At 38.6% G+C, this 12,705-nt stretch overlaps 1 protein-coding gene across 5 annotated transcripts in view; it reads right to left on the bottom strand.

Annotated features, from left to right (window-relative positions):
• GRAMD2B (GRAM domain containing 2B) overlaps positions 1–12,705 on the bottom strand; it is a 49,503-nt gene that overhangs the window by 17,237 nt on the left and 19,561 nt on the right. For 3 of the 5 annotated variants that reach the window (XM_069000973.1, XM_069000972.1, XM_069000975.1), the window contains exon 2: positions 235–357. In XM_069000973.1, the coding sequence (XP_068857074.1) occupies positions 235–357 (123 nt within the window). Of the gene's footprint in view, positions 1–234; positions 358–11,151; positions 11,421–11,983; positions 12,404–12,705 lie in introns of those variants that run through there. The other 2 variants (XM_069000976.1, XM_069000974.1) reach the window with 2 other exon arrangements.

A 12,705-nucleotide genomic window follows, 5' to 3' on the forward strand; every position in this document is an offset into this window, starting at 1 on the left:
CTAGAACAGGGAAACTAAGCCAGCTCAAAGTCTAAATTCTATTGTGACTGCTTGCGATGGGCAACAGAGCAACCAAGGAAGGTGCCTTGATTCCAATTCACTTGCATAGTGTGCGAGCTAACCCCCAGCTAGGATATCTGATAAATATTGCTACTCAGTCTAGCTTTTGAAGTGCATTGCAGCCATTCTAATTATCTCTACTAGAAGAAAAACTGATAGTATTCCTGACATTACCTAGCAACATCAACTTTTTTCCGGTCATCAAAATACTCCATTTCACTGGTAGAGGTCTGCAGCAACACAGTGGGTGATTTTCCAGCCTTTCTTTTTTCATCAGTTCCATTTTCTCCATCTGAACTGCAGGGGGAAAAATAAATAAATAAACAAACAAACAAATAACTAAAGCTAGAAGTGTGTATTACAGGATTCACAGTAATGTCAAATGCCACTGCAACATGTCGACAAACCAGCATATATTAAAGAACAAAATTGTAACATATATTTCTACTGAGATCCTGAAAAAATCTTTGTCTACTGACTTGATGTGAGCTGTACTCTGAGCTCCAGTACTGGAATTTCAGCAATGAAGAGCGGAAAATTGAAATACTGCCATGGATATTTCAGCACTCATAAAATTTCTAACTCTAGCTTCTGTTCTGAAGAGAATGTCTCGTTTAGGAAAAATGCATTCCATGTTCAGGACTCAGACTCAGATGACTAATGGAAATTAATTTGATTGGCAAGCCAGGAGAAAAACATCTTGCATGACAGCACTTGGTGCTTTGCAGATAATTTGTGGCTCAATATTGCAAGAGGAAGATGGGTCCTATCTTGCCTCTCACTTTCCTCTTCTGTGACAGGCCACAGGCAGAATTTTCACAATAAAGGGTTCTCTCCAAGTACAAAAAGCATTGGTTTTATTTTATAAAAGCAGCACCGCCGCCACAGCGCATTGTCTTTTCACAGCATGTGCTACTGCTTCAGAAATGTATGTTATGGACCCAGAGTCTGAAGGCTAAGCAATATGCCATTAGAGTCCGCTCCTGGCTTACCTTTCCATAATTTTCCAACAAAATGACAACTCAGAAAATTTAGAGAAAAAGAGCTGTTAATAATGATAGGGTGTGAAGAATGATGATACTTTAAAATGACATGACAAATATATACATACTCCTCCCCGCAGAAACCTGAAGCCTCAGAAAAACTATAGGATGCTCTTAGGATTAAAGAGGAAAGCCAAACCATGTTGCCCACTAATTTAATGCCTGGCCTGAATGACCCCATTTACAGAAGCTTTCCACTATAGTGTTTAATTTCTGCAATTTTACAGCATACCACAGCCATCATGTGACACTGTCTTTATTATGAACAGGCTTTTTTCTTACTATGACAAAAGTTTTGCTAACAGAGATTCTCAAACTGATTTAATCTTCTTTTAGGAAGGGTACAAAAAGATCTTTTGCTTTTATTATGCTCTGATGAATAAGATCAGGAGATACGCCTCACAACACCCTAATTGAAGTCTAATGAGGTGTTATCCTACCTGACAGCTAAACTAGAGCTTATGTCACAGGACAAATGCCAGGATTCTCAAGGGATCTTATATTTACATAGAACAGCTATTTCCATATCTAAGCCTTCCTCAGCACCTTTAGCACTCCCCACCACAGGGACACAGAATTCCTACTTCCTAAATCAGACTTTATTAATGCCATAATCCTTTCAATTATACACAAAGCCAATAAGGAAAATACCCTATTATTTCCCCATAGCTTCAGTCTTGTATCAGCTCTGCCTGACCACACATCATCAGCTTTTATTTTCAGTTGACCTAAACTACAATTAAATAGGCAATTAATGAGATTCAAGTGGAATCCAATCCGCCTGAAAAACCCAAATAAGCAGCTTTATGCTGTTTGAGATTTTAAACAGAGAGACAGACTACCAACTCCAGGTGCTCCCTGCAAACATAGGGGTTTGTATTCCAAAAGTCTGCAAACCCTGAAAACGTCTTATTCACAGTCTTGCTATATTTCTATTACTCAAATCCTTGGGCCCCAAGGGTGGCCAGAGAATACCAGAAATGAGTGGGATGAGGAACTGGGTGAGGCAAAATTGACAGATTCAATCACACCTGTGTTTCAAGAAAGCAGCTTAGCATGGAAACTCCCAAGTGAACAGAACTACATAACACAGCATTGTTTTTAAGATATAGTTGCTCGAGCCTGAAGCCTGACTGGTGTCCCTCACTGCCTTGGGCAGCCTGCTATTCTCACACGGCAATGCTACCATCTGATCAAGAAGGCCTGTCTCATACCGCTATAGTACAAATACCCTTTAAAAAAACCTATAACACAGGTTCTACTGCTCACTTACATCTGTCAGCATGCTTAGATGCTTTGCTGCTGCCTTTTTTACTTGCCACTCATACTCCCTTTACCTCATCCATAAGTTAATCCGTACTTTGCAGTTAAACCTATGAGCCTGTTCTATTCTTTCTGTCTTCCCTACTAACTTCTACTACTCCTGAATCTCCCACCTAGCTGCTTTCAGATGGCATAGAGCTCAGGCATGCCAAAATGCTAATCCCGCTGACAGCTGTGTGTGGGAATGCTGAGCTAACCTATACCAACCTGCTCACTTCTCCAGGATGGCCTGAGAACAGCAGCACAGGTGTGAGGAGACTCAGCCATGGAACACGTGACATTGACAGTAGATATAGGGTGTATTCCTACTAGCTGATAAGGTTTCACCATGCCTATCCTTCAGCCTACCTTCTTATGCCTCCTTCACATAAAGAAAAACTACATAAGGATTTGGCCTTATATTTCTGATAATTATAGCTCCACACAGCACCTAAGTTACTAGTATGTGTTTTCTAACTACCAGAAGAATCTTAGCTGACCTTCTCTTTCCCCTCCCTTCATAAAATACTGTTTATCAAATCACAAGTAAATTAAAGCACTCCTCACATTCTTATGAGTGAGTCAGTATTCATAAATGCTTTGTAAAAAGAGCACAAAAGTCAGGAACAACAACAACAGAAAATTAGATTAAGACAAATTAAGAAATGAGTGATTCTTACCACAACTGTTGGCAGTAGATGCACATAAAAGAACTGGGTTTGCAATGTCAGGGCAAAGCAAAAGAACTTTGTGGCACTGGAACCATTGAAATGAAAGAAAAAATTCTCATATATTTGGTACTACTACCAAGCCTATTAAAATAATGGCTAAAAGAAATAGAGAAGTTGTCTCTTGTTTCCAAATAAAGAACAGTTGTCGTAGGGAGTATTTTCAAAGCCAAGTCCTGCACTTACAGTGAGATCATACATTGCATCTAAGCAAGCTAAAATAAATATTAGTTGTGTTTAAGGGAAAGTGCTATGAATTACATAAACCAAGGCAGTGGACTAAGTTCTATTCTAACGTAGTTCGGACGCACATTATTCATCAATATATATCAAAAGTCAGAGGAATTTCACTTCTTCTGATCTGAATGGTTTCTGGGAAACCAAAATTTTCTGGCAGACGTGTGTCAACTTCCTCATATTGCATAAATGTCTCTGAACTTCAAACTTTCTTATTTGGCACTAACCTTCACCAGAACCTGAAAAATTCAGACTCCCTGTGAAGTTATACTGTACTACATTATGGGAATTTTTCATGAGAAAAAAGATTAAATACATTAATCTAAAATAGCAACTTTTCACCTGTTCCCTTCAAAACTAGTTTGAGTAAGAAGCACTGAACAAAAACAATGTGAGAGACAAGTGATCATAGGCCACAGTTTGGCAAGTGACCCTCAAGGAACAGCTGCTGTCTTTGTCAAGCACAGCACTGAACCAGACACAAACACTTCTCAGGCATACACAAGAAAGACCAAAACTCCAGAACTATATGGTGGTTACTGTCTTTAAATCCCTGCAACCACACAAATCCTTCTACAAAGCTTCCTCAGGACACCCACGCTACTTGGTCCACTTGATAACTGGTCTAGAAGTTCAGAAGCCACAATAAGTTGTGACAAACCAGTCCTCCAGTCTACAGATTGCAGATCAGCTATGTGGAAGGAAAGAAATGCCTGTTGAACAATCAGAGATGTTAGGTACATCTTCAATTGTTTGCAAAATTGGAGTCAAAGCATATTTCCTAAGGGTTTAATGTGACTCAGCACTGGTACAATGTTCCTTCTTGGATGGAGCATACATATTAGATCATCACGTTACCTTAGAAGCCCTGTTGGTCCAGTTTCACTTACGCTAAACAAAAAATTAGTTTTGCAACAGCAGTTAGACTGCTGTATTACTGCAAATGATCAACCAAAATAGTTGAGGAGTAATTTCTCCCCTAATGTCCACAACCATGCTTGGTAAAGTGCATGAGAAAATATCCTTCACAAATACAATGACATTCTGTATGTTTTGGTTCTGTTGGATTTATCGGGTAGCCATTGGCAGACTGACAGGATTTGACAAAGGAACCAAAGTAGTGTGAAATGTCTTAATGCTAAGAGATAATGTTATTTAAGCTACTCTTACTCCCTGACATGAGTCTATTCAGGTAAAGGAATGGGTTACTTCTACAGAAACTTAAAGGGAGAGACTCCAAACATTTAAGGATCCCAAATAAAGATGACAGAGTTTGGCAGGTTTATAAAAGCACAGAAGATGGAGCAGGATGAAGAGATTTATCTAGGCATTATCCAAAAGACATACCAGCAACATGCTTCAAGCAGAGATGACTACAAGGGGGCCAGAGGGGAAGTACCAATGCTTGGAAGAACATTGCTAAGCATGCTGCACATCAGAGGTGTCCTCCTAAGCACTTACTCTCCTTGATCTGTCATGTCCTAGAGAAGCAATCATCTCAAACTACCTTTTGCTAGGTCTAAAGTCTTAAAATTTTCTTTAAGAAGACATATCCCATCATTCTACTAGGTGTCTTTTCTATGCCACACCAGCCTGAATAAACTGTTTTTGCATGTGTCATCAGATTCCAGAGTGTTTTATCTGATGAGCTTGCTTTCATACCGTACACAGTTCAATTGCCTCAGTCCTGGACTGAAGAAAATACCTTTCCACTGTAAACTCTCCTGTCCTCTTCATACAAGATTTGAATGGTCTCCATATTGGAAAAATTAGCAATAGTACTCAAATTGAGGATTTAGCCTGGTCATTCAGAAGCAAAATGCCTCCTGTAGCTCTACAGCTGTGCTCTAGTGTTACATGGCACACAGCACCGATTATGTGAGATAACACATCTCGCAGAAACAATGCCTCGAAATAACATCAAGATTTAATCTACTTCTAAGATCACATACCATTTTTACCATGCAAATGAACAGCCAAACATCGACTATCGCTAAGACTCCCAAACTATCAAAATAGGCAGAAAATGAACTGCAGCTACCCTAATTACATAGGGGCAGAAACTGTTTAACAACTGCTATAATAGATGTTAAAGATAGACATAATGTATCCATTTGGTATTTGTATCATTCCATATACTTTGTGCACAGCTTGTACTTAAGGCTGAAATCTGAACGAAATAAAGCAGCTGATTCTGAAGTGCAGGACTTTGTATTCTTCTGTATAGCAAATCTACAGCCAGCAGATGTATTTATACCAAACAGAGAGAGCAGCAAAGCATGAATCATGGCACAGAGATGTGAAACCCTGCATGACGGAGAAGACCAGTTTGTCAATATCAATAGGTATGAACCAGACTGAGATTTAACTTCCTCATGCTGTTCAAGGAGCAGGCTAATTCTCTTCTCATGTGATCAGAGTCAAACACGACATAATGGAGGCAGAGTTACACAGCTGCACATTAACTGTGTAAAACATGCATATGGATGAGCACACTTGCACATACATCACGTGCTTCTCTAAGCATTTCTAGGATGAAACACATCTGCAGGCACAGCTGGAATCTTGATGTCAGATAGCACCAAAAGAGAAATGAACCCAACTGTTTAGGACTTCCTTAAAATCTGAATCTAATTTTATATATCAAGGCAATTAACTGCAGAAATACTTACTGTGTTCTATTCCACACCTATCTCTCGGAACACAATTACTCACCTGTGACTAGTTTCATATGTCTGTGTTGCAATGTCTTTATTAAAAAATTTATGAAATTTTGGAGTTAATACTGGACACAAACCCCTCCAACACTGTTAAGGACAGAGAAAGTTAGGTTTTTCTCCTTAACTGAATAGACATTTACCATAATAACTAGATCAAGTTTCACACTGCCTTACCACTTGGACATTAGCAAGATCACTGTGACACTGCAGACGTCATTAGCAAGTATGTAAATTTTCTGCTCTAAATACCATCTATTATTAACTGTCTGTATTCCCTGTCTAATCAAAACCAGACTGCTATCAAATTCCATAGAAAAAAAAAACCACAGAAGAATTCCCTGCGCTCTGAAACAAGAGACACTATAACAAGATATTTTACTAAGTTAACACTAGAACAGGAACATAAGCCATTTAGCTCTCTTGTCTTCTCAAGAGTTTCCGTTTCATATATCCACTTCAAAAAGCAAAAGCCCTCTCATATGTATCTTCACTCAACTCCACAAAATTCCCATCATGCAGTTTTCAGTAGGATGGGAGTTTCAGTAGGATGACCAACAACTATTTATCTGAACACAGGCACAGTCAGATCTAGCACACAACAGAAATCTTTCACAGACACATTTCTGGGGGAGAAAAAAAAGAAAATTAAGCAAAATACACTCATTCACCTCTACTTTGGGAGGGAGCATGTGTTTTTCTCATTCTTCAACCTGCTTACATCCTTCAGAAGAAAATGTTTTCATGTCTTTTTGTTCTAGACTACCTAATCTTCTAACCCAAATCAATACAAAAACAGGATCACAATTCATATCGAAAAGGAAGTGTACAGTCTTAACATGTTTATCTTTAGCTTTCAGAGGTGACAGGAGAAAGGGAAAAGAAAAAATTCCTGATTTATGACTTGTTCAGGGTGCAAAAAAGAGGGAAAAGGCACTTCAGTGAATTCTTCCAATACCAAATTAAATAAAAAAGATAAATACTCCATCTATATACAATTTATATGTTCACCATACAGACATCAATCAGAACTGTTCCTTAACTCAGGCAGAAACAACACATATCTATATGAAAAAGCACAAGCACCTTTACAAATGAGGCCCAATCACCAGAGAATAAGCATAAAGGTTTAGCCTCATTACCTGAAGCTAATACACCTCTGTTTCTGGAATAACTCCAGAGAAACATACCTCAACATGATGTAAGACTTGGATGCCAGTTTGCCAGCATTAATTGTGCTTTTGAAAAAAAAAAACAAACCTAAGTAGTTATATCAGACTCAAATACTTAAAAAAATAAAACCCAACCAACCAACCAACAAAAAAAAAATCAGACACTTGCAATTATATTAACAACTTATTAAGAATGCAGAACAGTTAGAGATGAAAGCAGAGGTTTGGGAACTATCTTACCAACACTTTTACTCCATTCTCTGCTGTTAAAAAGTGACACTGCCATGAAAACCTTGACCAGCAGCTTCTGCTCTATGGCACTTTTAGAAATAATGACTCATTATGCTACACGAAGTGTCATATCAATGTAAATGAGAAAAAATAATTTTGATTCTTCTGACAGATTATATGCAAAGAGAAGGAGAGCTGGATTTTCTCATAAAGCAGTGTCTTTGAAAACTGGCATTGATAAAAGATAATCCAAAATCATTGATAAGATTTCCCTGTTTAAAGTGTGTTAAAGATAGATTCTGCTCCTACATATCTTATTTACATTTTTTTGTGAGGTCCCCCAGCAAGAATAGTGTACAACAAAGCCAAACGTAAAACAATGAGATGAAAATGAACTTCTCATTGTGTTTATCTACTGTGCTTTTTCATGCTTTCCTTGTTTAAACAATGCTAATCACAGAGACAAAATCCGAAGTTTCAAGGAATACCCAGGTACATTTTTGACGTTTCATCACGCATTTCACCAAGGACAGAAGTGAACCATTCACCAACGATCTGGCAATTTTGAATTTCCCCTTATTATCTTTTCAACCTATGGTTACTTTTACAGGCCTGCCTATGTGTTCATGGAAAAGATCAGAACAATGTGGATAATTGAATCCAAAAGTTACTATTTCTCACTAGGAAATACTAGCTTCCAACAATGGGTCTAACCAACACTAGTCACAACAGTGCCTTTGACTGTGACAGTGAATATAAGGAACCATTTTCCTTCCAGAGTCTTGGGAAAAGGTAGTCATATTAGAATCAGATGTGACACATGGTAGCCAGACATCTGCTAAGGCCAACTGGACTTTCTATTTTCTGTGTCACCAGGACACTGAGTCTGAATGTTCTCAAAGCTTCCTTCTTCAATCTGAGCCCTTCCGCCAGCCACAAGTTGTCCTCCATGGCAAAACACACTCTCTCCTATGCTGGCCATAGCATATTTACATGTATTTTAGAATTTCTCAAAACCAAATAGGAATACATATAATTGTATATGTATTTTGTACTATAAACTTCCTTCTTGTTGAGAAAAAGACTGAACAAATCTAAACAGCTCTTCTTGAATTAGCACAGCACAGATGGCAGCTACAAAATACATCAAGAGTCTTTCGCCTAGGTGGTCTCTCTTCCACGAACAGACTAAAACTATAACCAGAGGGCTAAACTGAGGCACGTGTAGGACATGCCAGGGTATGACTGGTTTAATGGGGGATGTACAGAACTGCTGTTTCATAGTCAGGTAACTAGAAGGTTTCCCTCTTCTATCCACAGAGGGCAAAGCCTTCAGTCTGCCTCTATGTTCCCTACCCTGCTGAAATTGTCTGCTGCCTATCTGCAGCCTACATATTATTTCCTGTATCTCTTTCTGGAGCTTATTAACCTCCCTAAACTTAGTGCACTATTTCTCAAGGACAGAGGCAAAGACAGTCAGTGCCAGGTAGAAGTTTAGTTAAAGTAACACAGGTCTGAAAAGATGATTGGAAAGGATATGCATGGACATGGCAACTGCTGTGTACAGAGCACAAAAGATAATTAGTCCCAGCAGTGGCATCCTCAGATAAGCACATAATTTCTAACCACATGACTGCAACATTTATGGAGATGGAAGCAAGAAGACAATACTGTGATACGATGTTTATGCATCACCTGTCAAATACCAGCAACAAATCCTGTTGCCCAAAGTTGTAGTTATTATGTTGACTAACAAACATTTCTCACAGACTGCATATAACCGTAAATAATTTGAGCATATTTCAGGTTAGCCACTTGAGGCACCGAGTGGAACGAAAAAAACTCTTCAGATTCATTTCATGCATTTACACATGGAACAATTATTTTTAAAAAGCTGTTTTTATAATTTAAGCATGCACATAAAGTGAACAAAGTAGGAGAGGCAGGGAGAAAAAAGGGAAAAAAACAGAAGTGACTAAAAAGCAACATCACAAGCAAATGAAGGTTCAAACCTAGACTGGAAAACTCCTGCCACACCTTAAATTTAAATGTTTCATTTGCAAGTATGTCCTTCTTTACAGATCATGTGTTACAACTTTGCTATAAAAATAAGGAAGAACTACTATGGAAGAATTAAAAGATATGATATTTAGTGTATGCTACTATCTTCATCCTCTGAAAGTACATACCTACACCTTTTTCCCTTCACAAAAAAAACCCTCACAGTAGAAGTTTGGCTGCTGGAAATGAGTTAACCTAGATCAAAGTTGAAATAAAACTTTTAATCAGTAATAAATAATTTCCCCTTTTTTCTCTGCGTTTTGTGTTTCTCTCAAGTAAGAGATTTTAAGAAAAAAACCATAGTAAATCGTGATTAAGCACAAGTCAGTCAATTGATTTTGTTTTAATTTATCAACTGATAAACAGTTATTAAGAAACATCTGTTATGGTAGAATAATATACCAGACAAAAAACCCCATAAAAATCACATTCTTCCTGCCAAGAAGTACTCAATTTGCTTGCAAGTGTTTTCCATTGCTTGCAGTAGCATATTTTTCCCAGTATCTGCAATGTATTTTTACTAAATAAAAAAACCAAAAAAAACCCCAGACAAAAAAAACCCCCATCCCAACAACCCTCCCCCCACCCCCCAAAAAACACAACAAAACCCCCCAACTAAAACCTTTCCTATATTTCATACTCTGAGGTCCCAATGTCTTCATTTAAGTTACACTCGGTAATTGGACATTACCTGATTCTGTAAACCATAAGGGACAGGATGTGCCACTTAATGTTAGCAGAATCTTGCCACACAGTAACCCATCACATCACACTTATACAGACAGATTGAATCATACAAGGATAAATACTACCAGTGGCACCAGAAGGTGCTACTTGGACTTTGTCAGAAGCAAGCATGGGTAAAAGCAGAGGGATGCTGACAAGGCATATGAACTGCTTGCTCTTACTCCTCTGCCATTTCTCCTTAATATGCCACGCTCTTATTTTCAGTGCTAAAACATCTGTTCCACCAGCTGTCCCTACAGCAACGCTGACAGCTTCTACAGGAGGTGCCACCACAAATAAAGCACATCCCACTTTCTGGTCAAAAAAATAAATACCCTCTAAATATAATGCAAGGGTTAACTCCTTTTTGGTCCAAGGCCACATCAGGATGTAATGGTTAGGGAACTCCACTTGGAAGGTTTTTTTCTGTCCACAAATTTTTTATTTGCTTGGAAGGAACTCCACATAATGACAAACTTTTGGCACATTGCTATTTTGGTTCTGCATAGTAACAGTGCCCATCTTCCACACAGTGCTGTCTCTGGGGTTGTACAACTCACCGAGATCTACTGCAAGCTTTGCAAATATATAAGTATCACTAATCATGCCAGAGTAGCCCATTTTCTGAATCAGTATGCAAGTACTTAACTATTCTGAATCACTGTTGGAAAAATACAGACTTCCTAGTTTCCAATCTTGAAATATTTAAGAAAAACGAATCCAAGAAACCCCTGCAAAAAACACCCCGAGAACAACCCAAAGACTTACAACTTCAATCCATCAGATGCACCTATCCCCCAGGAAACATTTACAGTAGCAGCAGCATATTAAGCTATGAAGTCCATCTCTAAACTGAACAACATTTTAAGCATACCTCCAGGAAGTACAGGTTACTGTATACACATAAATCTCTTTACACAGATAAATCTCTCTCCCCCATGAGCTTTGGAAAACACTGAAAGGTTCCATAAACCTCTATAACCGTGCTGGCATTTTTTTTCAAATAGAGGTCATCATGAGTTCTGTTAGTTCCCTGCAAGTACATGAGTGGAATGAAGCTCCATCAAATCCACACACATTTTCTAAAACCAAATCTTCAACAATTCAGCTTGTAGCAATCTCACTTCTAGCTGAATTCAAGCCATGATTCTGGTCTTGAGCTGAACAATCTCCCCTGTAACTTCACATTAGTCAAACCAAAGACACCTGGCTTGTGAGGTTAACTCCCAATCAAATGAACACAATAGTTTCTCAGTTAAACGGGGCTGGAAAATTAATTCCAACTTGGCTTCCAAAGAGCAAATGCTTCAACAATTTTCTAGTTTAAGACAAAGCTTTTTAAGTTTTTGTCTTTCCCAGTCTTTTCACTCTCCTACTGCCCAGGCTAGTATTGCTGAACACTGTATCTTAAAGTACAGCAAGACTGCCTAGCTCTCCCCTGCATGACACCTACAGAACAGAAAAAATTCATAGCTAAAAAAACCTAGAGAGTCATAGTAAGACTTCCCCATTTATCCCACTGGCTAAGACTGAGCCTGCTTCTAAAACAGTTAATTGATGAAGGACTGAAAGACTCAACACCTACGGGCAAAACAGATGGGCATTACCCATGCATGTGCAATGTCTCCGAGATCAAGCTCTCCATACACTATCTTGGACTCCAAGGTCTGTTTTCAAGAGAAAAATCAGATACAGATCTTGCATACCTGAAGAACTTCATTAGGTTCACTGGCATAACTCTGCACAGGAATGAGGATCCAAGGCTTGAAGTCAGAAGACTCTAGAGAAGGTCTGGGAATTATGTTTCATTTGTAGTGTGAAGTCACTCATGTGGTTACATCATACAGGATAAAGGATACTTAGAAGACACTTTGATTCCCAGTGCTCTCTAACAAGCAAGTTATTTCTGGCAACACTTTAGGAGTACACCTGCTTAGAGATCACACATACAACAGCCGGGGGAAAAAAAACAAAAACCAACACAGACTTTCTCAGAATTTCTTTGAAGAGAAAGAGCTAGCTGCTGGTAACTTGTTCTCCTTTCTCCTGCAAACTATTTAAGATTAAATTTTCGTGAAGGAAAGTTCTTTGAGAAGAGGAATCATCCCAGATTAGGAGAAAATTAACTCTATTTAACTTCTTTTGAGGAGAAAGCCCCACATGTTTTAGTTTCTTGTTTTGCAGATGCTTAACTTCTCAAACACTGTCCTTGGGACTGCCAAGACCCATGTGAATTGGGAGCCCGGTATGGAAACAGACAGCTGCTTGATTCCAGCAATGTTTTCATGGGATGATCATTGCCATGACACACAAGCACCTAAACAACTTGAGATCTCTGCAGCAAGCAAGAGACCAATGCAGGAGACGAACCTTTAACTCTTGATGTTCCCAGTCATTATCAGAGGTTGGGAAGGTCAGCAGCCTCAGG

The sequence above is a fragment of the Aphelocoma coerulescens genome (genome assembly GCF_041296385.1).
Source record: "Aphelocoma coerulescens isolate FSJ_1873_10779 chromosome Z unlocalized genomic scaffold, UR_Acoe_1.0 ChrZ, whole genome shotgun sequence".
Lineage (NCBI taxonomy): Eukaryota > Metazoa > Chordata > Aves > Passeriformes > Corvidae > Aphelocoma > Aphelocoma coerulescens.